Raw genomic sequence first — 26439 nt, forward strand, 5'->3', positions numbered from 1 at the left:
GACCCAATCAGGAATGGGGATTTACCGTTAAGGCCCAACCCGTGATCCGGTGGTAATACCACCAGGCCGGTCGGTGCTAGGGCTATTACAGTCGGCAGTATTACAGCCAGAAATACAGCCCAACTCGTGATGAGGCCCATTGTCTGAGCTAATGTTCCACCAGGGAAACCTATTGGCTAAACATGTGGTCCTTCAGAGGCCCATTTGCTAAACACACAGTTTTCCACAGACGCCCATTGTCTCGCCACATGCTTTGCTGCAAAGGCTAATTGTCTTGTACATGAACCACCATAGGGGCCTATTGTCCAAACATGCAATTACTAATTAACAGGTGTTCCTTCCTGAGCCAGCATCTCGAATCAGAGGTTCGGAATACTGATGGTAATGAAGACCCAGGCATACCATTGAAGATATTGGTTAAACACAAAAGACACCGAAGAGGGCATGAGTGAGATTTATCAGTCGCATAGAAGGCCTAAGAACTCTTCATGAGCCATGTCAAGCCTTTTGTGGTGATTCTTGGGAGCACTGTCTAATTCCACGTTATCAGTGATGTCTGGGTGTGGGGGTGGGGGCAGCCAGCATCTGGTGGTGATTACCCTTACTGCTTTCATCTTTCTTTCTCACCAGCTTCACCTCCAACACACTCCATCCAAGACGGTCCTCTCTCTGATTGTGCCAAGCTTTGCCGTGCTTATTGCTGATGTGTTTGGATTCATGCTGCCAATTCTTGGAAACGAGAGGATTTCCTATAAGGTCACCCTTCTGCTCGGATATCTGGTCTTCCACTCATCCCTGGTGAATGGGCTGCCTGGGTCTTCATCTTGCAACCCGTTGCTCAGTAAGTACACGTTCATAGCTTCAGCCCACAAGCACGTCGCATAGCCATCTCCATGAAGCGGGCATCAAGAACATCCGAGCAGACATGCCCGGGGCATTGCTCCCAGAGGAGCCACACTACAAAGCTGACCCTTATTTAAGGGTGCCCACAGTTTCAATCCACTTTCCTGTCTATATGTAGAGATGGGGAGGGCATTTACTGGCATTTCTCCAGTGCATTGTTTCAACGCCCTCTCAATAACACTGACACATAGGTGTAACAATAGGTCTCTCAACCTGACCATCCCTGAGCCAAAGACATTGGGTCTCATTACAAGTTAGCCAGTCCGGATTTAATGGTGCCCGTAAAACTGTACCGGCACTCTTTTCCAGACTGGCTAACTACGTGTTCTGTGGCTGTGTGGTGTTACACCCAGAAGTAACGCCACCTGCCACAGATGAACAAGGAAACACCGACACCATTACCGCATGGTGCCAGTGTTTCCTCGGCCCCCATTCCCATGGAGTCCTATGGAATGGGGAGTAACGGAATGCCGGCGCCGGAATTACTGGACTACCGGGGCTGTAATGCTCTGGTAATTCCAGCAAGTCCGGCGCCGGTAAATACCAACAAGGCAGGCTGCAGCCTGCCGGTTTTACCCGAACAGCTACCTCCGGACTCATAATGACGGCCATAGTGTTAGATATATTGAGATTGATATTTGGCTAGTACACCAAGTGGTCACCTTGATCAAATGCCGCCTAGTTAGACAGTCCCACCCCAAAATTCGGGGCAAGAAACAACCATTTTTTTAAACAACTGAATTAAAGGTGAAGACAAGGGAAAGGTGTCCCCAGCTTTATGCAGGTGAAGTCACCACAAAGTTACACAATCACAGACATCTTGTCTACGAAATCAAAAACGGCTTACCTGAATTTATCTCTCAATCTCTCACACACAACATACATTTCCATAATCAATTCTGTATATACTTTGAAGTCTGGATAACTAAAACATTCTAATTGTTACTCTGCTGCTTAGCGGACATTGGGTTTAAATGCGCTACATAGCGATAAAGATGCCACATGGGAAAACATTTTAGTTTCTCTGGTATGCTAAAATCTTTAAACTGCACATAAAGTTACACCTGCACATAATACACAGGACTTTTGCTTTCCCCAAATATTACCAACACATGCTGTCATCAGGGACAGGTTGCATACCACCCTTTCCCATAAACATATGGTGCTAATGTTTACTAGTATGTGTGTATCATTTAAAGCAAGCGCATAGTGAATTGTCTCAGATCCCTGCAGGTTTCAGGTTAGGGACGCGTGTCACCAATTTAGAACGCATATAATTTCAGCGCATACCGAAACACTGGTTGCTTGATTCCTAAAAGCGCATACCCTATTTTGGAGTGCATAATGTTCCCCAATGTATTGCATTTTCTTCATCTGTACGGCCCGATCCTATCATCAATAACTCTAAAGTCAGTTGTGTTCAATAATTTATTATTCCTCCAATGTAGTGGGATCCAAAAACCAATTTAGCCCAAACAATCAAGCCTATCCTGTTTTGAGCTATGCTCTTCTCTTCTTCAGGACGCTGCAACAATTATTTACCAAAATATATTTTAAAATTCAACTGTGAGATATGTGTTAAATCTGCACATTGTGTAACTAGTACATAGGAAATAACACCTTTCCTGTGCACAATGCATGTTAGTTTGAACAGTTAAACGTGACAGAAAATTCTTAGAGAGAATCAAACAAAAGAAGGTATCATTATGGTTAGTCAAACATTTAAGGCGCAGAAATCCACTATCGCCAAACAGAACCATAAGTGGGTTGGGGCAAATGATAAGGGGAATGGTAAACTTCAAATTATAATACCAAAGGTTAAGCGAGGTATGGGGCGAAAAAACATAAATATGAACTAGAAAATAAAGACAATGAGCAGAACACATTTGCATTTATTATATTGCTCATTGAGCAAGTTAGTTAAACAAAAAAGAGATTAACTGGTGTGACCCAGAACTATCATCCTGCCCTCGTGAGCACTGCACTCAATACAAGTGGGTATATTCAATTATGATAGACTATGGTCAATCCAATCAGGGTCACACTGATTATGAGACAGATACTAGTGCTTTTAAATAGGTAATTTCTGTATTCGAGTGTAGTGTGGTTAATGTTGTAATCAGGTGTGCAGAATGACTCCAGAGTGAGGGTAAATATCTCACTAGGCTTTCGAAGGGTTGTCTGTCATGTCAAATGTTCTAGGTATCTTGAACTAAAGGGTCTCTCGTGTGAATGTTCTGTCTGGAATAGGGAGGTAAGTTAGCGATGCCCTCTGAGGCTGCATGTTAATGGTGTGAATGACTTGAATATGTGATGTGCAATGAAAAGAAATATGTTAAAACAAACTGGGCTCCGTTTATGCAAAGTCGCGATTCACTGTAGATTATGTGTTTATAAAGTCAATGTTATAGGAACAAAACCTATGTGTACGATGTCATGGAGCGTGTTATCATCCTGAAAAGAAAATAGTAATGATAAAAATAAAAATAAACTAATAAAAATACTTTGTCTGGAACTTTAACTATTAAGTATGCAAGTTGCATTAAACATATCTAAGGAATCTTCCTCCAATATATCCTCCCCCAGGTGGCCAGGCAAAGGCTGTTGCTATCGGATCCTGACCCTGGGGGTGGATATGCGAGGGAGGATGACCTGGGTGGAGGAGACTTGGGGGGAGGACATGAGGTACCCTTAGTTAAGAAATGATATCCCCCTTTTTCCTCTCAAAATGTCCCCTCAATCCCTGAGACCTTTGTGGGCTAATGTAGGTGAGATCCTTATATTTCCATTGACATTCATTCATACACACACCACTTTAGTACTGGGACGAGGAAGAAGCAATAGAAAGTGACAAGATTCTAGAACTCACAATGTGCGATCTAGCTGTCAAAGAACCAAACATCTCGGGGGGATGTTAAAATACCCGCAGTACTGGAAGAACAAGAGGACAGTGTTGGCTATGGCTGTGGACGCAGACAGACACAATCTCCATGGGAAGCTGTGCAGAGGAAAGATTGAGTGCCAGTGTTGTGGAGCAAGGAGGCTCTCTGACGAGAGTCGGGGCAAGTAAGCAGCAGGCTGCGGGGACGCCTTGAGCAGAGGAGAAGCTCTGGGGTGTTCGCAGGTGCGGGCAAGCTGGACAAGGCCTACCAGAGCTTTACCCGAGATGCTGGGAGAAGTGCCGACCGTGGAAGCCAGAGGTAGCCGAATGAAGAGAAAGCAGAGCAGACTTCACCATAGCCAGAGCTACGGTTCAATGCAAGAGAAACCAAATGCGCCCAAGGAGACCAGTGAGTCCCGTGAGATGGGAAAGGAACACCAGGGCATATCGGAGGTGGCCTGTGTAAATAAATAGCAGATGTGCATAGTCCTTCCCTGGAGAAAGTTGCATCCAGAGTGTGTCTGGCGTCATGGGCGGATCCATTTACTATTTACTTGAAATGCAAAGTTTCCAGAGTGCCCAGAGTGAGTTTGCTGTGGACTCTTTTTATTTTTCAAACTATATGTTGAAGTCTACTAGTATGACTAGGTTGTCATTGTGGTTGATACAATGGTGGCCACAGCCATTAGTTTTGTTGCAAAGTTGGGGTTGTAAGAAGGTGGTCTGTAGATCTGGAGGAATACTCTGATGGTTTGGTCGTTGAGTTCTATCTTGATGCGGAGGGATTCATAATCTTCTGAGTTGGTTGTGATGAGTTGAGGTGCTCGGATGTGTTCTTTGTGTATGATTGCGATTCTGCATACTCTTTGGTTTTCTCTTTTGGCATGTATTAATTTATAATTGTCCAGTTTCACTTTGTTCGTGATGGCTTTATAGTTGTTTAATAAGCAGGTTTCTGTAAGAAAGAGCATTTCTGTGCCTCCTTCGCTTAGAAGGTCATGGATTTATATTGAGTGTCTTACCATGGATCTAACGGCTGTGATGGCTGCAGTGTAGTTTGTTTGATTTTCCTTTATGGTAGTTGGTTGTATTGTTTTTTCGGTCCAGTGTGTTGTCGGATTGGGTTTCCGTTGCTGGTGGATTTTTCATGGTGAAACCTGTTAGGTGGTGTGGTTCTTTGGTGATCAGTCTCTTCATTGAGTAGGCTGATAAAGTTTGTGGTGCGGTTGGTTGGTTTTGGTTTGTTCCGGGTGGTGAATTGTGTAGGTACCCATCCATTGTTCCAGTCTTTGTTGATGTAGGGCGTGTAGAGGGTGATGGATTCCAGCTTGTCCCTGATTCTAGTTGGGGTGTTGTCCATGGTGTAGACCGGGTTGGGATGGTTTTCCAGTTGCTGTGTTGCGTTTGGTGTCTTATTGCCAGTTGATTCGTTGTTGTTGGTCAATTTTTGCTTACCACGCAGTCATATGTGGAGAGGTACTGAACGATGTAGTGTGTCTTTGCTCTGTTGTTTGTATGTCCCCTCGGGCCTTCTGGGCTGTTTTATTCCAGTTTTTCAGAGTGGGATCATGCTAGTCGGCACCTTCCTGAGTAGTTTGGGGTTTCTTATTGTGTCTGTTTAGTAAAGAGTATGCATTGGCAAGCGCCACAAGAATCTGGAAAAGGGCAACATATGATTAGTGGCAAACTTGTGTGTTGTGAGAGAAACAAATATTGACAAGAGCCACAAGAGAATGGGAATGTGTATCATTTGCATAGCGCCCAACAAGTAAAAGTAAAGCATCAAGAGGATCTCAAATAAGCCTGATCTAAATCCCACTGTGAAGCTGAAACAGTGGCAACATGCAAGTGAAGGAGAAACCAGTTAGGTGTATTGGTTGTGTGACCTGTAATGTGTGGACCATGTGGTCCAACAACTGTGCCTACACTGAGGACACCCATCAATGGAAAGCCAATGTTAATACCTGCAACAGAGATGGTGGGTGAATCAGAAGGAAACTCAGTGTGAACTGGAACTGAGCATTTGCACTTTGTGAACTGTGTGAAATTGTTGAAAAACCTGAAGCCTTGGGGATGGGAGACCCCTTTGGGCTTTGTGAACTACCTGGAAGCCTTGGGTTAGGGACACTTGTTTGTGTGGCTTGTGAAGTATATTAAATCATAGGGAAGGGAGATCTTTTTAAAACCAGAGCTGGAAGAAACTTGGAACTATTATTTGAAAACTTATGACTTTGAAGTGACATCCCTACACACTGTATACAAATAGCAGTGAGAGCAAGTATAGGTTTTGACAGAGACAGATTTTTACTTTGGACGTCCTGACATAGACTGTCCTTAGTTTCCTTCAGGCAAGAAAATGCTACTTTAGTTTAGGCCTTTTCCCATCCCTCTTTTGATATACTAAAAGTACAAAGAGAAAAGTTGTAATTCAGTTGTCTGTGTCTGCTGCATGATGCCTTCACACATGTTAAACCAACCTTTGCTTTGATAATTGAAGATCATAATTCAGTCTTCTAAAGACTGCATGCTTATGAGATATATGTTATTAAACCAAACACTGTATGTCCTCTGGCATGGAGCATATATAAATTCTAGAAGATAGAAGACCGTGGGCCTCATTACGACCTCGGCGGTAGGGCTGGCGCTATTAGCGCGGGGGCTATTAGCGCGACTGCCATAGCCCCGGCGCTAATAGCTCGGGATCACGAGTTGGCCAGATTTGGAAGTCCCCATTCCACATTGAGCCCATTCGGGAATGCCCCATTCCCCATTGGGCTCAATGGGGAAATTTCGCACTCATACCGCCGGCGGATTTCCCGCCGGCGGTATTAGCGCGAATTCTCAGCGGATTTCACACCAGCTCAGAACTGGGTTGAAATCCGCCGAAGCCCTGATTCGGCGGACCCTTAAATCCGGTGGTAATAGTGCTACTGCCGGGTTTAAGGGTTACTGCCGAGGTCGTGATGAGGCCCTGTGTCAGGAACTTTCAGGATAATTTCAGCTTGTATTCAACATATAAAAGCCCTCCTCCTCTTTCACTTCACATATTAATCTCACTGTGCAATTTCAGAAAGAGGGGTTGCATGGGCCATTTGCACCATTATTATGGGAGTAGAAATTACACAATTAACCTTGCTCTCTTTAGCCAGTCTTTATTAAACAGCTATGGCCTTCAAAGAATACACATTATCAAGAAAAATCTTTATTAGGCTTTGCAATGGACATCTTCATAGCACAGCCCAATGTTACCTATTTCTGTTACAACACTTTGGGTAAAGTTTAATGAGCTTACTATTTTTAAAGGTTGGTGCATCAAATGCACAGAAGATCTGTCTATATCATTGCGCACACACCTCAGAAAGGTATTTTAAGTTGAATTGAAATGTCACTTAAATTTACTCGCAGTGACTTACACTGTTTATTTCTCTTTTAAACCATTATATTTGATAACACCTTCCCAAACCACCCCCTTTCTAGGACTAAGCAGGAAAATAGCTATAGAGAACATATATAATTTCTTTTGGTGAAATCTCATACTCACCTTTGAGAAGATGTTTTCAGTTTTAGGAGCAGGCTGAATCTTTGAATTGAAAATCTCCCAGGGAGCGGGATCTCTCCACATCTGCTTCTATGAAATTAGGACTGCCTCAGATTTCCTCTTTGCAGATTTCTTTCTAGACAGGGATCATTCCCTGGAACAGGAATCTTCCTTTCTGCAGCCCTTAAATTGGTCTCTCTCTGATGCATCCATCCATAATCATAATCCCAGGTGGTGTTCTTTCCTGCAGCTTTTCCAATATCAGTCTAATGCCCTGTATGCTCACACTTTTAAAGTGTCAAATATTCCCATGCTTATGTCATGATTATGTCACACTATCTTATTGGCACGATCATTCCATTGGCCTGCCTTAAAGTCAGTCACGCCTATCGAACACACACTGCCAGTCTTCATTGGATGATTATAATTTCTGTACTTGTGACCAAAAAAAGACAGGGGCTCAATCTGCTCTTAAGATTCTTGACTGCAGAATGTTTTTTGTTCTACAATTTCTGGAAGCAACCTGCTACATCAATAATATATGGATTGCTGTACTCCCTTTTTTTCCGGAGATACATGTCTGCATATGCTTCATGGATTTGTAGTGTAATTTGTTATATTTTTATGAATATGAATCATTTTGTTAATTATTAAAGATCAATGTGAATGGTGTCAAAGAGAGACTCTTACCTTTGAAATACACAGAGTGCCATATTCGCATCTGGTATGGTCCCAAAGCTATGAGGCAAAACTGTTTCCATATATAACGTGATTGCCAATATCATTTCAGTTTTAAATTATGCATTCTTTTCTATGGATTCCCATCCTTAGTTTCTTTTCTAGGTAATGAAACTCATGATGCTAGCAGGCTTCTCAGCCAATGATTGATTCGGGTTCTACGACAAGTCCCTTTGTTCTCATTCCATTGGAACAACAACCATGTGGTATATGTAATGGAAGGCAGGGTTGAAATGTGAATACCCTAAGAGCAATAATGTATTCTTTGAAGTCTGACTAGAGCCAGGGCTCTCTGCTCACTTCAGATCTTAATCTGTGTGAGCCACATGAATGTAATGTCTGTTGGTGTTTTAGTGTATATTCATAAGAGGATCTTGTCTTGGACTTGCAAAGGTGGGGGCTGCTCATTACTCCCAAGGCCTGTTCACATGGCCTTTCGTCCTAGAAATGTACACTGCACCCTTCTCAATGTTAGATACATGGTTAAAGCACACAATACATCTTTCTACCCTGAAAGGCCAAGACTAGCCCCATGGGAGCCCTAGCCTACCCACATGGGAACCAGTACACAAGGCTGAAGTGCATTTAGTTCATCAGTGATTTTACTGGAACACTAGTCAGTATTGCCCCAAGCCAACTCATAGCATTTTATGTTTCTGTTTGCCTAAAAGGCATACTGACTTCTATTGTAATGACAAAATATACACCAATACAAAACACCATATATTGTTAAGTACATAACACATGTTATATAACTCTGAATACATCCACAATTGCCAATATAAATAAAACATCATCCTTTAAATAGATTTTCTCTGGTATAAACTTTAGAACCTGTGTTTAGGTCATTTCATCCATGTACAGTAGAAACATGCTTCTTTGAAAAACATGGCTACATACTATAAAATGAAAGGATGATTTACTTTTCTCGCTTTAAAGTGTATTTCTCTAACACAGGCTGTGGTATTCTGTTAGCAAAATTACATTTCTGACACATTTGATCTCCATGAATAAATGTAGTGTTTTTACCTTGGAGTTGTTTAGTGTTTGTTGCCCTTCACTCACAAGTATTCAAACATACTCTTCGGTGCAAATTGTACTCAAGGCCCCATATTGTTATTGGGATGGTTTAAATGAAGGTGCAATCCACATCATGCGCATCTAACTCTGCATTAGGCAGTCTCCATGTCTTGTATCTGGTTCTGTCCATTACAAAAGGCGGCATGGTCTTCATTTGCCTTTAATCCCCCCCCCCCCACAATACTCACATGATACTCTAAGGTGTAGCACAGTTGCTACCCTCCCATGGGAAGTTTTCTTTGTGGGCAACCCACCCCTGGTGAACTAACCCCTTGCTTCCAGGACCTCAACTAGTGCCAAAAAGCCATGGACTGTCGCACCCTACAAATACCGCTTATCATTATTTAAAATAACAATCGGAAAACAGTGCAGTCCCCTGATGACAAGACTGAGTACCCACCACAGCAATAATATATTTTCATCAACAAAACACTATATTCTAGTAATCCTAGCACGGCAGTTTCCCTGTGACACGTTATATTCTGCCGAAGAACATATTTTCATTAGCTTTACGAGACAAAGCCAAACAAGAGTGTGTCTAATCCTGGTGCACCTCCGCTGGTGAATTATCAAATAAGAGGCCACTGAAACAGATAACAAATTTCAAATAGAACGCAGGAATATCAGAAGGACTTGTAGTACAGAGGAAAAAATAGATTGAATGAGAAGTAGTGGCAAGGGGGGAAAAGCAACAACAATAGCTATCTGAAGTCACAGTCCCAAATACAATATTGGCACTGACTGAATACAGGGAATACATTCTGATGGATCCAACTAAACACCAAGTAATAGACCCACAACGGATGTACACACAAGCAGGTGAAATCTGGATCAGGTTGAAAAATGGCATGCACATTTGGCGTTAAACCCAGCCAGGAACACAATGGCAAAAGGAGAAAGTCTGCCGGCACAAATTAATCAAAGGTAAATAGGAAACCAACTCCAGTGACTTAGTCAGACTGAACATGCAGAACAGGACCAACAAAAAGAAAACTGCAGTACCTGTAGCAGAATTCTGCAAAACTGGAGTGTCATCCCTGACTGATACAATCTTCTTCAGAGACGCCTGGGTGCAAATCAATGGAAGTGTCCAAGTTTTATTAGTGAAAGACAATGTGGTAGAGAATGCAGAGCCATCAATAGTGGACGAATCAGCATTGCACAAGGCGGACCTCAAGACCTCCACCTGTCCACCAACCTTCCCACACAGAAAGTCGCTAATATGGGCACATGCCCCCTAACACCCAGTACCCTACATGTCTGTAGGTAGATAGGTGCCAATTGAGCACTGTGCAGGCTAGGATGGCATGTACACTCATGTAAAATGGAAAGGAGGAGAAGAAGGATGTGCAGGAGGGTGGTCGGAGTTAGGAGCACTAGTGACCTGGCCAGAAATTGGGAGCACTAAATCCAGAGGTCGTTGAGGTGTTCTTTGAAGAGTTGCAGCTTAAGTTCCTTTCTGAACTAAAGGAGCAAAGGGTGTGTGGGGGGGGGGGGGTAGTCTGCTGTGGTGTGGGATGCAATTTTTTACACTGGGTGCAAAGATGCAGTAGGATTGTGTTCACATGTTCAACCTTTAACATTTTTCGGTTTCTAGTCTCGCAATGTTGTGCTGTCTTGTTTTGTGTTAGCCTCCAGAAATGGTGGGTTTTTCAGACATGCTGGAGCCTTTGTCATTGTGGCTTTGCATGTGAAACCAGGGATCTTAAAATTGATGCAAGACAGGAATGGGAATCCAATGTAGATCGCCTAGGGTGTGGATGAGTCAGGCTGTGTCATGAAGACTGCTAATCAGTATGGTCAGTGAAGAAGAGAGGGCACCGAAGAGGAGAGCATAGCCACCACCCAGGTGGGAGTGGACCAGGGCCTTTGTAATGTGGTTCATTGTACAGAGAAGTGAGAGTTGGTATCAGGCTGTCATGGGTTTCTTGGTGATTGACGGAGTGCTCACTCGGTTCATGATGAATATAAGTGACTTGCGTTTGGGGTGAGTCAGGATGTGAATTGGTTTAGTTTCATCTCATCGAGCCAGGTCTGCATTTGGCTTTGTTTTTGAAATGGCTGGGTAGGATAAATACAGTCTTTGTTTGGTTTAGTTTTAGGTAGGTAAATGAGGTTGAGGCAGTGGTTAAGTTGAATCTATGTCATTATGTGTGACCCCCATTACTACGACCTCAAAAAGGCTGATTTTGTTTATTTTATTTTGACCCCTTTTACACCACATATATATGCGGGGGAGACCCCCACAGCCCTCCCTACTTGTATTATATACCATACCCCCCGCTCCCACATATAGACGTGAAAGGTCCGCATTTTTGGCAGTCGCAGTTATGGGGGCACAGTTATAGTATTATTCGGTTGAGTCTATGTATGCCACTGACTGAAACTTAGCTACAGTGTGTGTTGTCTCCATAGTTATGGGTCTCAACAACATGGTCCATGAGGTGTTCTCCCAGTGACTCCATGTACATCTTCAACTTGATCTTTGGGAGTTACATGCCTAGGGTACCCCCAGAGGCCACTTGCTGTCATTGGCATCTACTAATTTGCATTGTACAAGTTGGTGAAATTTAGTGTGGTAAGAGAAGAACAGTTGCAGAGCTGTGTACTTCAATGCAATGCCCAAATGACAGGGTGTTGATCTGGGTTTTGTGGAGGCTTTGTGGAGGACAGTTCCAAAAGCTGCATAGAGATCAAGCAGACCCTGTAGGTGACAGGTGGTTAAGGTTGACTTTGTCTTCACATTACAGTTGTGATCATTGCCATCATGATCACTCCCAAAAGGAATTAAACAAGACTGATCATGATAGTCTCGGGGGCACAGAATAGATACAGAGACTGCTGCACAGGATCCAGGCTGCACTATAGAAACGATAAGATTAATGCCCTGTCCTTGTGTGCCTCAATACAAACTCAGTAAGTTGCTTCCGAATGGATTGTGTCCTCCAATGTATTCCACATCTTTGACATGCAATGTCCACAGCTGTGCACATTACATGTCAAAGATGTGGAATACGTTGGAAGAACATCCAGTCGAAAGAACGTTACCAGTTGGTAAGTAACTTGTTCTTCTGTAGTTTTATCCCACCCACGGGCCTGTCTTAGGTTTCACAGTTTATTGGCCTTTCCCTGGAATTATAGGTATGACTTGTGACCAGATCTCTATTTGCAAAATATGATTCAATGACTTCCTCTGCGCTTCATTACATCATGCTTTCTGCTTGTTCCTCGCTGATGCTCTTTGCCAGTGGGTTGATAATGTATAACATTACATCATGAATTGTTAAGCTAATGTTATTAGGTCGATATTAAGTTCCCTCTCACCTTTAAAACATGCATTAGAACTGCTGCGCCCAGCTAAACCTGTACCCTTGTTGGTGGTTTTGAAGAATGATGGGGTGTCAGTCTCAGATTGCTAACATGAACTATGAGCTTTTCATTAGATACATAATAATTGATTTTCATTTGTGGCAAAAGGAACTGTGTGCTTCCTCTCTGACTCATATCAGATGTCTCTTTATTGTGGATCGCTATTAAATAAAATATTTCTTAATCATGGATTTATATTCGGACTCAACTGAAAAGCCCTGACTGTTTGTTTCTTCTTTTTGTGATGAAGGGAGAGTGAGCAAATCTGGGACCAAGGGAAGGCGCATGCTCCATGATGTGAACCTTGGAGTCAATAAATGGGGGATCGGTGTCGCGCAACGCGAGGTTCCAGCTCATTCAATTTAATATCCTGCATAGAGTTTATGTGACCCCCACCAAGTTGCATGTCATAAATAATGCGTTGGGCTTGGACTGTCCCCATTGTGAGAGGGGGCCGGCGGGAGTGTGGTACGTGCTCTGGGGATGCCCAGTAGTAACATGTTACCTGCAAGTGGTGATCGCAGAGATTAATTAACAAATTGCTCAGCTCCAATCCGCCCGAAGGTGTGTTTGTGGAGTCTGCTCCTGGGTGGATCGACAGAAACTATGAAACTTACTAGCCCAATTCATGTTGATACCCGCAAAAAGACGGTTGGCGATAGCTTGGAAGAGACCCCAGGGTCCATCAGTGCAGCACTGGAAGGAGGATGTGAGCAGGTGGGGAATGGCAGAGCTAGACATATAAAAAAAACTAGAGATCCTGAGGAGGACGATGAGATAACGGTGGAATGAGGCCCACTGTTGGATGAACTGAGATTTCCAGCGGATCAAAAACCCCCATGAGAAGGAGGTGTGAATTGGTAATGTTAAAAGATGGGGGGAATGGACCTGGGAAGGTCGTTGGGGTATATCCCAATGTGTCCGGTATCCCTTTGTCACACCTACACTGTTATGGTATATTCCTATACTCAGTGCTGTATTTCCAAATGTATGCAAAATTCGATTAAACATATGGTTTGAAAAAAAGGGGGGTTCCCCTAGTGCTTCCTCCCACAGGCTGACCATGAGCACATATGCCTCGGACAGATAGCTGGTGGCCCCTATACAGCTTGGTTAGACGACCTATTAAATAAAACAAGGTCAGCAGATCATTGCAAGTTGTAGTAGAACCAGCACAGCGTGCAACCGAGGTGCAAAGCCTGATGTGGATCAAGGAAAGAGCCTTCAAGCAAAAAAGACGGCGAAGACAGGAACTAGGTGCTTGCGCTTGGCACGCGACCACAAACAACAACTTTGCATTTACTGTGAATGGCCAAAGAGAAGGGAGCCATATCCACATATCCACATGAAATTAGAAGGCTGCCTAACCGTAACCTTGTGGGCCTGAACTAAACCATTAGAAATCTCTCCTCCCCTGCAAGTAATCAGGGGGAGGGGTTACCCACAATAGGATGAAGTGGGCACACACAGTGCCACGGGCAATAAGGCCTAGAGAAAATCAGGAAGAAATTGGTCAGCCAATTAGCTAACCTATTGCCACAATCACCTCATTTCCCTCAAGAGGAGAGCAGGAATAGCTGGAGAAACGGGAGTGAGAGGAGGAGCCGGAAGACGTGGGGAAGCAGGAGTGCTAGCAGTAGAAGGAGGCAGAGGAGCAGGGGAAAAAGCAAAAGGATTGCAAAATTTAGAGTGTAAAGACCACGAGGGATACTTTACAGCAGAGCCAGGGAGACCAGGGGGATATACTCCGTGGCTCCACAGCAACCCAATACCCAGGGGAAGGAGCTAGGCTAAGGCAGGAGATGTGGACACAAGCTTGCAGAGGCCAGGCTTTGAGTGATAGGTTGCTCAAGCGAGTCAGGGGCATTTTATCCCCACAAGGTTGCTGAAGCGAGTCAGGTGCACTATATCCTGTTAACGTTGCTAAAGAGAGTCAGAATTGCTATACAACGTTAAGTTGGAAAGAAAGCGGGGCACTTAATCCTCGGGCCGGAACGACTAGAAATACAGTGTAGTGTGCATGCTAGAGGTTAAGGTGCAGGCTATCGCCCCCTCCCAAGATACTAGTGTTATTGCCCAGGTGTGGAGAGAATATCCAGTCCAAGCCAACCCAGGTCGGAATGCATGTCAGGCCATGAGACCCCTAAAGCAGGAGGGGAACTACACACCTGCTCGCTCCAGACCACTGTGAACATGACCCATCCAATGAGAGTCAGAGATCATCCCAATGCCCAAGGAGCCAACACAGCCAAGGCAAGACATCAAACCAGGAACAGACTCTCGGAGGAATAGACCCACCATGAATACAAGAAGTGCGCAGAGAAACTCTAAATACCTGAGACTGAGTGACACTGTCACAGGGTAACTCTAGAACCTTGCCTTCAAGAACACGCTCTAGACTTTTGGACTAAGAACCATTGGTCTTCTGTCAAGAGTAGGGGATACAAGAACAGAACTGGAGGTCACAAGGATTGATACAACAATTATTCAATAGGTAATTGACTCAGGTGGGTGAGGGGGTGATAAGAGGCTCATTACAAAGTATCATCATAAGCGCAGTTTCAACGACCAAAAAAACAATCTAATTCAGTCAAAAAAGGTCGGAAAAAAGCTGATAGTCGTCTTCTTCAGGTCACACAAATGACATAACAATTCAATTTTTGGAAGGCCACAACATTTTTAGGATACAAAATAGCAGCAAACCAGTAGGTCGCATAATAACAGATATACTGTGTTTCAATTTTGATTGAAGATCTGGACCTCTAATGCACAGAATAAAAAAACATATAACAAACTTTTTGTTAAAAAAACTGTGATTAAACATGACTGTGACTCAGCACACACCCAACACCCATTAAAGTTCAATTTATAGGACTACCTAACTGAAAGAGTAGGGGATAACCTATATAATTTTACCACCTGTTAGGGAGAATTCTCTGTTTAGGCTGAATTTCCTAACCTAGTGAGTCCCCCAGCAGCTTTGCTGGATTTTTTGGGGTTTATTTTTTCCCCTGCCAAGAGTGAGACTCTTTTACCCTCACTTTTGGGCATGATTTGAGTGTGTTTCTTTGAATCTAGATGTGTTTAATGGGCTATGGGGTCTTTTACTCCATAGGGTTTCATGTGTTTTTGTGACGTGTGTTACACAGCACCCTCCGTGCAGTAACACAGGGGTGTCATAGTGACCCCCCAGTATAGACTCCATACCCTGGGACTGACTACTGTCTGCCAGGGCATGTAAAGTCACCATTGACTTTACTAGTCTTAAATTCTGAACAGAACCAGTACAAACCATCATATTATAGACGTACTGGCTGGGGCAATTCGATTGCCCCAGGGTCTGTTAGTCGAGGGGGCACGTCTCCATCCCCCCTGATCGAGTTTTGGCTGGTGGCAGTGGATACTACTTTCTATATTCAACCGCAAATATTTTCCTATGGGATTTCCCATTGTTTTAGGCTACTATCTTTATTTAATTATTTACGGTAGCCTCGACCATACCGCCGGTTTATTTAATTAATATTAATTCTCCGGTTGGTATTTTTTGCCAAAACTTGATTCTAAAATGGCGTTTGTGTTCTCTTCTGTGACTCCAACCCAAGTCGAGCCCTTTGTTCCACTTTTTGGCGGGCTTCTCCACAGAAGCCCTCCAAAGTGGTGCCACTATGTCTGGGGTACTTAGGAGGGGTGGAGGGGAATGTAGGCACCCTGGACTGAGTTGCCTAGGCAACTCAAGTCGCACTCCGTCCTGATTGGCTCAAGTGGTGAGCCGGCCGGCTCACCACTTAGCATGTTTGAGTGACAGCTAGGCTGAGTGAATGGGGATTTGCTGCATAAAAGCAGGCCTTTGGGGACTGGAACTTCAGCAGTCGCCACAGGGCCTAAGAATCCGACGAGGGAGAAGCTGAGCCGACCTGCCACGACACCACGACCGGTGGAGCCCTGCTGGACCGTCTCACCACTTTTTCCCAACGACAGAGGAGATCTCCCGCCGGAGAGTCTTCTTCCTTTGACTGGTGGGGATAACCAGTTTCACCGTCTTTTCGCTTTCCCGACGTATCTCGTGGCCGCCTTGCCCGTGCAAAGCACCCCGGCAACCGGGATACCACGTTTTACCACGTTCGTGAGACAAAGGTACCACCTTTAACCGGAAAACTCTGCGGCTGGTTTCTGCCCTGGTAGTGCAACGACCTTCATCTTTCCTCCAAGTCGAGATCTTCTCTTCCCCTGGACGACGATGCAACTTGCACCCACTACCAGGAACAACTGCCACCGCTGGAGGATCCTTCCCACTTAAGGTACCGTGTTCCGCCTGGCTTCCCTTGCAACCGACTGTACGGGGTAGATTTAGCCCCCGGCTTTCGAACCTGGGTTAGCCTGGGACACCCTGGCTAAACTTTTCTAAACCTCTCTAAACTCTTTTCTGAACCCTCTGCAAGACTTTTTAAGCATAGTGTAACTATGTGATCTTGGGCACATTTGTGCTCTACTCTCTCTAAGAGTGGGCCCAGCCTTTGGACTTTGGCTCACTAGTGACTTTTTGCTCTCTGCCTTGCTAAACAGTGTTCTGGAATCATAGAGCGGTGTACCTCTTCATATTCTGTCTTTTTCCCTCCCTTTTTCACAAACTTATTAGAGTGCAATCTAGTTAAGCGCGCCCCTCTGTATGAAAATAAGTGGTGTTTTACTGTGATTTTCTAATGGGGAAAAAGGGGTGTATATATCATAATAGTAGTAACTGTGTTTAGAATATTTTACAATCAGAGTGCTGGAGTGTTTCAACTGTGTGTTTTTAAATAAATAATTATATACTTTGATAACAAAGCTCTGGTCAGTGTTTGCTTGTATTATTGTATCTGAGTGCCTATTGAGTATACTTTGCATACTGCCTAACTCTTCTTGAGGGAAGTCTGACTGCTCAGCCACAGCTACCAGGTAAATCTGGGTGGTACAGACTGCTACCAAGTGGGTTTACTGCCAACACCTGTAGTCTTAAATCTTTTGCAGTGGTCCCTAAGGGAACTGCACAGGTTTCTGCCTAACACCACCCCAACTCTGCATTACAGAACGATCTTCTTTTGTATGTTCTGTAGGTAACCTCCAAGGAATCCATAGGTGTTTCCTCTACCTGTCCATGAGATCCTTACTTTCGGGGTATCTGGGCCTGCAGGCTGTTGGCAGATGGAAACCTAGCAGGGTGATTGTGAGCTGGGGGTTGTCTTCATAAGTTGATATTTTTCTCCAATTTGCTATTCCCAGAGATGTGCAACTGTCTGTGTTCATAAAACTGTAAGTAAAAACTCTGTTTCTAATCTCTGGGTGATCTGTTCCTCTCTGCAGCACCCTTTTTCAATGATTAGCTTAAGTTCCAAGTTTTTCAAAATGTATTTTCAAGTCTCTTTGCCTGAAGATCCGTTTATATTTCTTTATGTCTCATTAGCCCAGGTGGGAAAGACTTCACACACTGCAATAGTATACATTCATTTGACATAAAAGCCCATTTTTAAAAGTCTATAAATAGGTTGTAATTACAAATGTTGAATAAAATGTGTATGACTTGTGTATGAATGTGTCATAACACCAGTGTGCGATGGTGGGGCTATTGTTTAGTAGGATTAAGAATGTAGATGATATGCTACTATTAGCATTTAGGATGGGTAAACCAAATTTCATGTGGGCCTACAGAAAACAGATAGTCCCTGGGGTTGGTATTCAGTGGGTGGATCGCATGGGGAGGGCAGACTCCATTGAGAGTAGTGACTATCTCGGGAGGACGGGATATCCCTTTGACCCTCCCACCTTCCCTCAACTCCACACTACCCAATGTCCCCATGTCTTATTACGGTATATCTCAGGCAAGGACTACATGGACGAGGAAGAAGATCACTGACAAGAACAAATGCGTACACTGTAGCCTTTTTAGTGATCCTATTGGACAGCTGCCATTCAACGGCAGTGGGGGAAGAGACAGATGTAGTCTTCATTGTCGGCTGGGCCAGAGCCGAGAGAGCGTCCAGGGACGCACAGGACCACAGAGGCAGACATTGCCAAGGAGGGAAGCACACTCGCGGCAGGCCTGTGATGCGGAAAGCAGACCGGAGGATGGGAGAAAACACCCGCCAGTGACCGAAGATGCTGGAGTGCCTCCATACTGCCAGCGAGCTGCAAGCGAGATGCGCGTAAGACCGCAGAAGGTCCAGGTGAGCCAGGAAAGCCTCAGAAGCACCTGGGAGATCCACCAACAATGGGAGGGACATGGGCAAGACCCTGCAGGTACAAGGGTGGCTAGCCCCAGGATTGGGGAGACCCAGAGAGTGCTTGAAGAACACAGTGAAGGACAAAAGGAATACTCATGGGGGCAGAGTGACCTAGTGAAAGGGGTCTGGGACCTACATCAGGAAGACATAGCCTGACCAATAATAAGGGGGAGTACGCACTTTGCAGATACTAGTGGCATGCACAGGCCTTGGCAGGAGAGTAAACCAAGGCTGTGGATCAAAGAAAGATCAGCCAAGGAGAACGTTATAAACAACCAAGTGAAGGGGGTTTGGGACCCATATCAGGAAGACATACCCAAACTAGTGATGACAGGGAATACGTACTTTGCATACATAGAGGATACTCAGATAGCTTGACAGGAGAGTAAATCGAGGATGTGGCTCGAAGAGAGATCCAATAAAGACTACTGGAAAAGTAACCACGTGAGGGGGGTCTAGGACCCATGCTGGGGAAACGCACCTCAATCATTAATAAAGAGAAGTACAATCTGTACTTATAACAGTGACACTCAGAGACCTTGGCAGGCAAGTGAAACAAGGCTGTGGGTGGAAGTGAAGAGAGAGAACTGTGAATCTAAGAACGTTGAGTACCCTTCTTGGCAGGAGAGTGGGCCAAGGAGGGGGTACTAAGAAAAGGGCCAGGGACCTTCAGTACAGCTTGTGAGAGATAACCCGGCTATTCATCCTCAGAATAGGAGGGGGACCGGTCTGCTCATCAAGGGTCTGGGACCCTCAAGATGGCTTGGAAAAGGTGTCCAGGGCATTCTTCCTTGTTGTAGCTCCTAGGAGCCAGGCCTGCTCATTAAAGATAGAGAGATAATCTGGCATAACGTGGAAAGACTCAGGGGAAAGGGAATCGACCCCTTGAGTCTTGTGGAACTGTAACTTGCTTTAATAAACCTTTTTCAAACTTTTGGGTCTGAGCTACAAAGTCAGGCTGCGGGTCGACTGTCAGAGAGAAATTTCCCTTTTCACCTTTTGTTGAGTTTGGATTGTGAGGGATAGGTTAGGATTTTTACACAGAACTGCGAACTTTACTTTGACATTGTGACATAGACAATTTCATTAGCTAGTTTTGTTGAGGTAGGGCTACTTAGGATTTCCTCAACCCTCCCTTGCTTTTGTTATTAATAAACATCCTTGCAAATCAGCATGCAACCCTTGTGTCCGACTCTTACTCCTAAACCCTCACAGCACCCTGAGTATAGAAATTGAATTCTCACAGAGTATTGACACAAAAGATGAAGTTGTACATGCAAAGGAAATTACCTCTGGACAATGGGTTGACAAAAAACAATACATAAAAGCTTGCTTCACCCCAGAATGACCCTGCAAGAGTTTAGCCTACCGTCAGCCGAAGGGCCCAGATACCTGACCAGGCTGGCGCATCCCAGGGCTTAATGAACACTGCATGCCCTTTAGGACTGCCCTTTCTCTGCATTCTGAATTTTGAAAGGGTTGTTGATCTCATGATTTCATCCTCTCGGGTCACTTGGGCCGTTGTGTGAACATGTGGAGTTTCTGCTCATAACCAAATAAATACTAAATACTAATAATATTGACAGGTGTCAGGATGGGTTGTAAGCAATCCTGTAATCCTGTAAATCACCTACTCTAGGATGACCTGCAGTCCAGAGTCCAAATGTATGGGTCCTATTCTAAAAACCCAGCTTCATGAGTGATCACACCCAGGACAATGACAAAGTCTCAGGCAGTTCTAGGGACCCAGTATACTTCTTTATCCTAGGTGGGGCCATGTCCTATGGGCCGCTGGTTATTGCTTTTTGTCTGTGCCTTGGCTGTGTTGTCTCATGGGAAGGTGAACACGAACTGGACCTCCTAGCTTATTCTTGCCTCTAATAAACTTTAATGGGCAATGTATGTAGTTCCTCATCTGCCTTAGGGGTATCTCTTGCTTAGTTGCTTTGCTTGGAGAAGAAGGGTAGGTATCCACCCCATGTGAGTGCTTCCAATTAGGATTCCCCCCACAACCTGGGTACTAACTCTTAAGGGGATTGGGATCATGCTGATGCCCTGACCACTGCCACCCTAGTTTCACCACCTATCCTACCCCTCTATGATCTCCTTGTCTGGTCCCGGTTTTAACACCACACATGCCATTCTAAGTTTCTGAGTTTTCAAAAGTCCCATTAATCTAGCCTGGAGCTTGGACTTGGCATTTTTACCACCGTCATGCTATGGAAAAAGCAGCCTCCTGATCACAGGTGCTGTGTCCAGATGACCCTGCTTGACAAACCACCACAGCTCATGCCCTCCTCCTTGAACTCAATCTCTTTCCTCTGATCCTCCTCCTCCTCCAACCCTTTGCGCCAACTTGCTACACTAGAACACCATCCTTTTCCACACACTGCTACAATTCTGCATCCTTTTATATTCAAGATAATGGTGTGAGAGGGCCAATAAGGGTTCTGATTCGCAAGTCGATTTTATCGCTAGATTCAAGGGTGCTGATTGGAACTCACCCCATGAACACACCCGCTCCCCCTATAGGAGTTCCTTCACCCTCCATAATTCAATATGCTGAATTGTGCGCCATTGTTGCAGAGCCACTGCACAGGTCTCCTTTTTCAAAATCAAGCTAAGGAATCATGGGAATGAAGTGCCTGGTTTGCGGGGCATTGGCTCTCTTCTCGCTGGTCTGGTGCATGCATATATATGCAGCAGTCTTTGTTCCTCTGCTGAGTGCAAGCCCATCCTCATATCTCTATCCTCGCTGCTGTGAGCTTTTCCCTGAGACCCAGTTGCAATGCATGTCTGGATGTGTCCCGCTAATGGAGCTATGGGCTACGTCCATATTATGTGGCGGGTCTCTCTTTCATGTGTCTGCTGCCAGTTAGCCCCTATATTTGTATTTCTCTGGAGTTTCCTCATCAGCTTTTGGATTCTTGCTGGATATCTTTAGGAGACGCGTGGTTGTAAGCCCTCTTGTACCAGCTGAGGGAAGATAGGGGGAGTCTTGGGTTCCCCCATTTTCATCCCTTAGGGGTCACATTATGCAACTGTTGGCATCCTTTGGCTCTAGCATAGCCTAGTGTCCCTATGCTGGCACGGGCCTAGTGACTTCATCACACCCCTGTTTAGATCATTTGGCCACAAGAATAAACACCCCCATCAATGTCGAAGAACTGTGTTTGGAGTCGTTTGACAACTTTTTGCTCCAGTAATGTGTTCTGGAAATTACATCATTTCTAATGGCTATTTGGATGTTAATATGGAATGACATTTGCTGGTCTCCATGGATACTGAATCTATGTATAGTGAGATACACCAATGGGAGACCTTAGAAGTCCAGTGATTTTAACGAAAACAATTACAAAGAGATATTTTTCAGAGAAACAGTTACATCGGCGATATTTGTCCCTCTTGTCAGAGATCGTTGTATATCATTCTAAGGAGAGAAGGATGTAATGGGTATATTAATGATATAATCATGATTTGTTCGGGGGATAAGTATACTATCTGTGAGGGTGCTACATAGATCAACAGCCTCAATCACCATCGCTTTTCACCCATAAATTAAGCAGAGCATAAATGCATGCATTATATATTGAGAGCATTGAAATGAACTGGACACTACAAACCAGGCTTTACGCAGAGCACATAGACAGGCATTCTTTGTCGAGATCATAGAGTTTTCACCCTAAGGCATTCAGGGAAGCGAACGTTAAGGCAGTTCTTGAGTGTAGGCTATTTGCATAAATCCAGAAGGCTACAAATAACACCCTGCTGTCATAGCAGAGAAACCCACTCAATGGGGATACTAGAAGCACTTGTAACAAACACACCTGTAGCATCTTCAGAGACTCCTTTCTCGATTCTAAAGGAAATGCTAATCCGGGTTCTGAAACAGTGTCCAGTGTGGCTAGTTACACACCGTTCTTGAACACGACATGGAAATCCTCTTCAAAGACAAGAACATTTGCAAATGTGGGAATCACAACTTTCATTTCACTTCAAATGATTGATTGACACATACACACAGTCACAGAAGCATCCAAAAACGGTGTGACACTCCATGTTATGGGAATTTGCTCCAATCACTGGAAATTCAGTCTGCCCTACATTTGTGGAATGGCCCTTGACTCATGTGCTAAACAATGAAGATTACCCAGGCTAACAGCTCAGGGAATCTTGATTCTATTAAACACACGCAAGCAAGTCTTATGCTTCAACTTCTTCATTCTTTACTCTTCAGCAGATTTAAATCTTTAACTTTGTTTACATTTCTTTTTTTTCTTTTTTTTTATAAGGGAACTACAAGTCCCTGTTAGTCCTTTCATTCCTGGGGTCCTCTACTAGACCTGCTTATTCCTAGACCTATTATCGAATTTCTTGTGTAGGTCCCTTGCTTCACTTTTGATGCTCCAACATGGCACCTTCACTCAACAATGTCCCATTTAGGCAACTTGAGATGAACACCAACCAAACTCAACCCCTACAGGACTTGAACTTCCTCTCGTCTCTGACGACTATGATGCCTTTCCACCTATCTTGCATTTAATCCGCTGGTCTTTTGCTCCTCCCCTCTAAGACAAGAAAAGGACACCATCAGAGAGGGGCATATGCATTATAACTGCTGCAAAACAGATAATCTCAAAGTCAACCCTGCTAACTGTGCATTTGCTGGGCTGGAATCAAGACTCCGAGCTGTAAAACTGGGTAATCTTCATTCTGTGTCAAGACCAGAGGCAAGCATAATGCTTGTTCAAAGCTGCGAAGTACTGTAGTCACCACTGGCGTTATTGGCTTGAAATAAAATGCCTTAAAGACGTTATCACTCGACCAATCTAACGCCCACAAAATATCTTGGAAACTGACCCTGCAATGAAGGCCTTGGAAGCTATGGCTCCCCTAACTGAATGCACTGCAATCTTAGACATACCTACTCCTGCTTGCGACATGACTTTGCACACCCATCTAGCTATGGTGGCTGCCGCTACCACCTTAAAGAGCTGCTTGCGTGCTATCAACAGTTGATTCTCACCAGCTGCTCTCATCTCTTCCGTCCTGATCTCATACTCTTTTATGCATGACGCCACACAAAGCTGCAGCTGGTCTGGCAAGTAAGGAAAAGAGATCGAGGCATACGTCTTTGTCCTTTTTGCTATCATAAATGTGCCGCCTACGGGCCGTAAATCTTCCTGTCAATTTCCAAGGCTTTGACGTCTGAAACTCTCTTACCCGAAACTAAACATAACAGCATAATCATCTTCCCTAAAGCTGAGTTAATGATAAATATTTGTTCAGGGAACCTTGCTGAGAAAATATAGGATGATGTCCACATCCCAGAGGTATGCATATTTAGGGAGTGGCGGTATTCATCATTTCACTCCCTTAACCAGCCTGACTATGGCTGGGTGGTTGCCCACTGTTTTCCCTTCGACAAGGTTATGTCTGGCTGATCTGTTGCCACCCAATATCCTAAAAGCTATACAGTCTGCCACTAGTGAGGCTAGTAAGTTAAGTACCACCACTATAGACGCAGAAATGGGATGAACACCTTGTTGCGGAAACCAGTCCTCCCACTTCATTTGATAAGCTGGGGAGCCTGTCTCAAAATGCCTGGCAGGCTCTAACGTCCCCTGACAAGGGTGAAACCTCCCAGTTGAGTCCATGACCAGGCCTTGGTCCTGAGGAAGCGCTCTCGGAAAATCCGAGAATAGTTACATCAAAAATGGAAACCATGCTTGCGTCTTCCAGGCGGGGGTTACGATCACCACCTTTCCTTGTGAATCTGTGCCAATACTCTGCACAGCATTATAATGGGCGGGAAAGCATACTGAAGATCCACAGGAATGGGAAGGTACTGTTCCTCCTCCGGCTGTGATATCCCAGTAGCACCGGAATGTCATGTGGGAAAAATGGTAAGGCGAGGCTGCTGGTAGGCCGCTGGTACTACTGGTGACCTCGTAATGAGGCCCATATTCCATCCTGAGGAGAATGCTGCTGTTCACTCTGTCTCTTGTAAATGCTTTGATGGCGAACGACCCAACTAAAAGTTCGAGACAGTTGATATGAAGCCTATTTTCCCCCTGTCTCTATGGTCCTGCACCAGGCTCCCCAACCTGCTCTGCTGGCTTCCGATTCTATGGCCAGTTCTGGCACATCCCCGAAAATGGCTTGTCCATTGCATGCCTCCATTTTCCAGAGCCATCATTTCAGTTCTGTCCTCCCTTCCTGATCCAAGAAAACCATCTGATTATGTAGGACCTGCTGTAGATTCTTCGTCTTTAACCTCTCAGTTGTTCTGTAGTGTAAGGGCCTGGATGGAGGAGGCCAATAACCCTACAATCCTTGCTAGAGTTTGTATCAATATCTCCACTCTCCTGAGGCACCCACTGATCTCCTTCTTGAAGTCCCCTATCTTCCTCACTGGAAGCTCCAGAGTGGCTTTCCAGGTATCTACAATGAACCCCAGGAAATCCATCCTCTTGTTGGGTCTGAAGTCTGACTTCTCTTGATTGATCAGAAATCCAAGGGCCATTAGCAGGTTCCCTCACCCATTGTTTCTGCTCCACTAAGTTTTCTCTGCTCTCTGCTAGAATCAGAATGACATCTAGGTAGACTATCGTCCTGATATCTCTCTCTCCGATCACCATCACGAGTCTCAACAATTTGGTAATCGCCCATCACGTTGAGCAAAGTCTGAATGGCAGCATCTTGAGCCGCCAAATATGTTCTCACCATCAGAAACAGAGCCACAACCTTTGTTTCAGTGCCACTAGAATCGTAAGCTATGTGTTGTTCATGTCTCTACGGGCAAGCCAATCGTGCTTCCTGAGAATGCCCATGAGAAGATGAATGCCTTCCATCTTGAAGTGTCTGTACACAATCCACCTGTAGAGCACTTTTAAGTTTATCACTGGTCTCACTTTGTCGTTTCTGTGTACTAGGAACACATATTGCTGATGAAGGTGCCGGCCCCCAAGTCGCTACACTCTATGGCACCCTTTTGGCGGGGCTCCTGCCAATCGGTTTCTGGCAGGCGGGATTCCTTCTGGGATGTATGAATGTGGGGGAAGGGGCATGCTTGTGTGGGTTGTGCTATGAATTCCAGCTGAAACCCGGCCTCTGTCTGCAGTACCCAAACATCGCTTGATAGCTCACACCACTTATGCATATAGTCTATGGTCCTTCCTCCTACCTGAGGATAAGACGTGGGGATGTGTCCCACCTGACTTTGCCACCTGTAATCTGCCATAACGTCTTCCTCTACGACTTCTTGTATTTCGTCCCCTCACTGGAAAGAATTAATTTTGCTGCTGTGATTCCCAATATTTGGCTCTGGCCCTTTTTCTTAATAGAGGGTTGGACTTTGACAAGAGCTGAATACGTGCCAACAAATGTGCCCATTTCTTTGGCGAATGACTCTCCAAACAGCAGCCCCTGTGCTGCTTCCCCTGATTCATTAGATGCTAGGTCTCCCAGCTTGGCATAAAACCTGAGGAGGATGCTCTGCCTTTCGGATGACAACACACAGTTGCCGTTACCTAGGAGGCAGACTGCTCTCTGTGCCCAGCTGGCCAGCATGCCTGGGTCTACAGCTTTGCTGGTGTCCCTGGCTCTCTCGGCTAGGTCCATAATCTTGGCGATCAGGCCTGACAAGTCCAAGAGTTTCACTTGACAGCTCT

General features: G+C 44.7%; 1 protein-coding gene across 1 annotated transcript in view; it reads left to right on the forward strand.

Moving 5' to 3' along the window:
• Positions 1-26439, forward strand: part of ZACN (zinc activated ion channel) — a 248666-nt gene that overhangs the window by 178155 nt on the left and 44072 nt on the right. The window contains exon 8 of the mRNA XM_069652861.1: positions 631-841. Within this exon, the coding sequence (XP_069508962.1) occupies positions 631-841 (211 nt within the window). The remainder of the gene's footprint in view (positions 1-630; positions 842-26439) is intronic.

Source organism: Ambystoma mexicanum, chromosome 3q (assembly GCF_040938575.1).
Source record: "Ambystoma mexicanum isolate Mex_15411 chromosome 3q, UKY_AmexF1_1, whole genome shotgun sequence".
In the NCBI taxonomy this organism is placed as follows: domain Eukaryota; kingdom Metazoa; phylum Chordata; class Amphibia; order Caudata; family Ambystomatidae; genus Ambystoma; species Ambystoma mexicanum.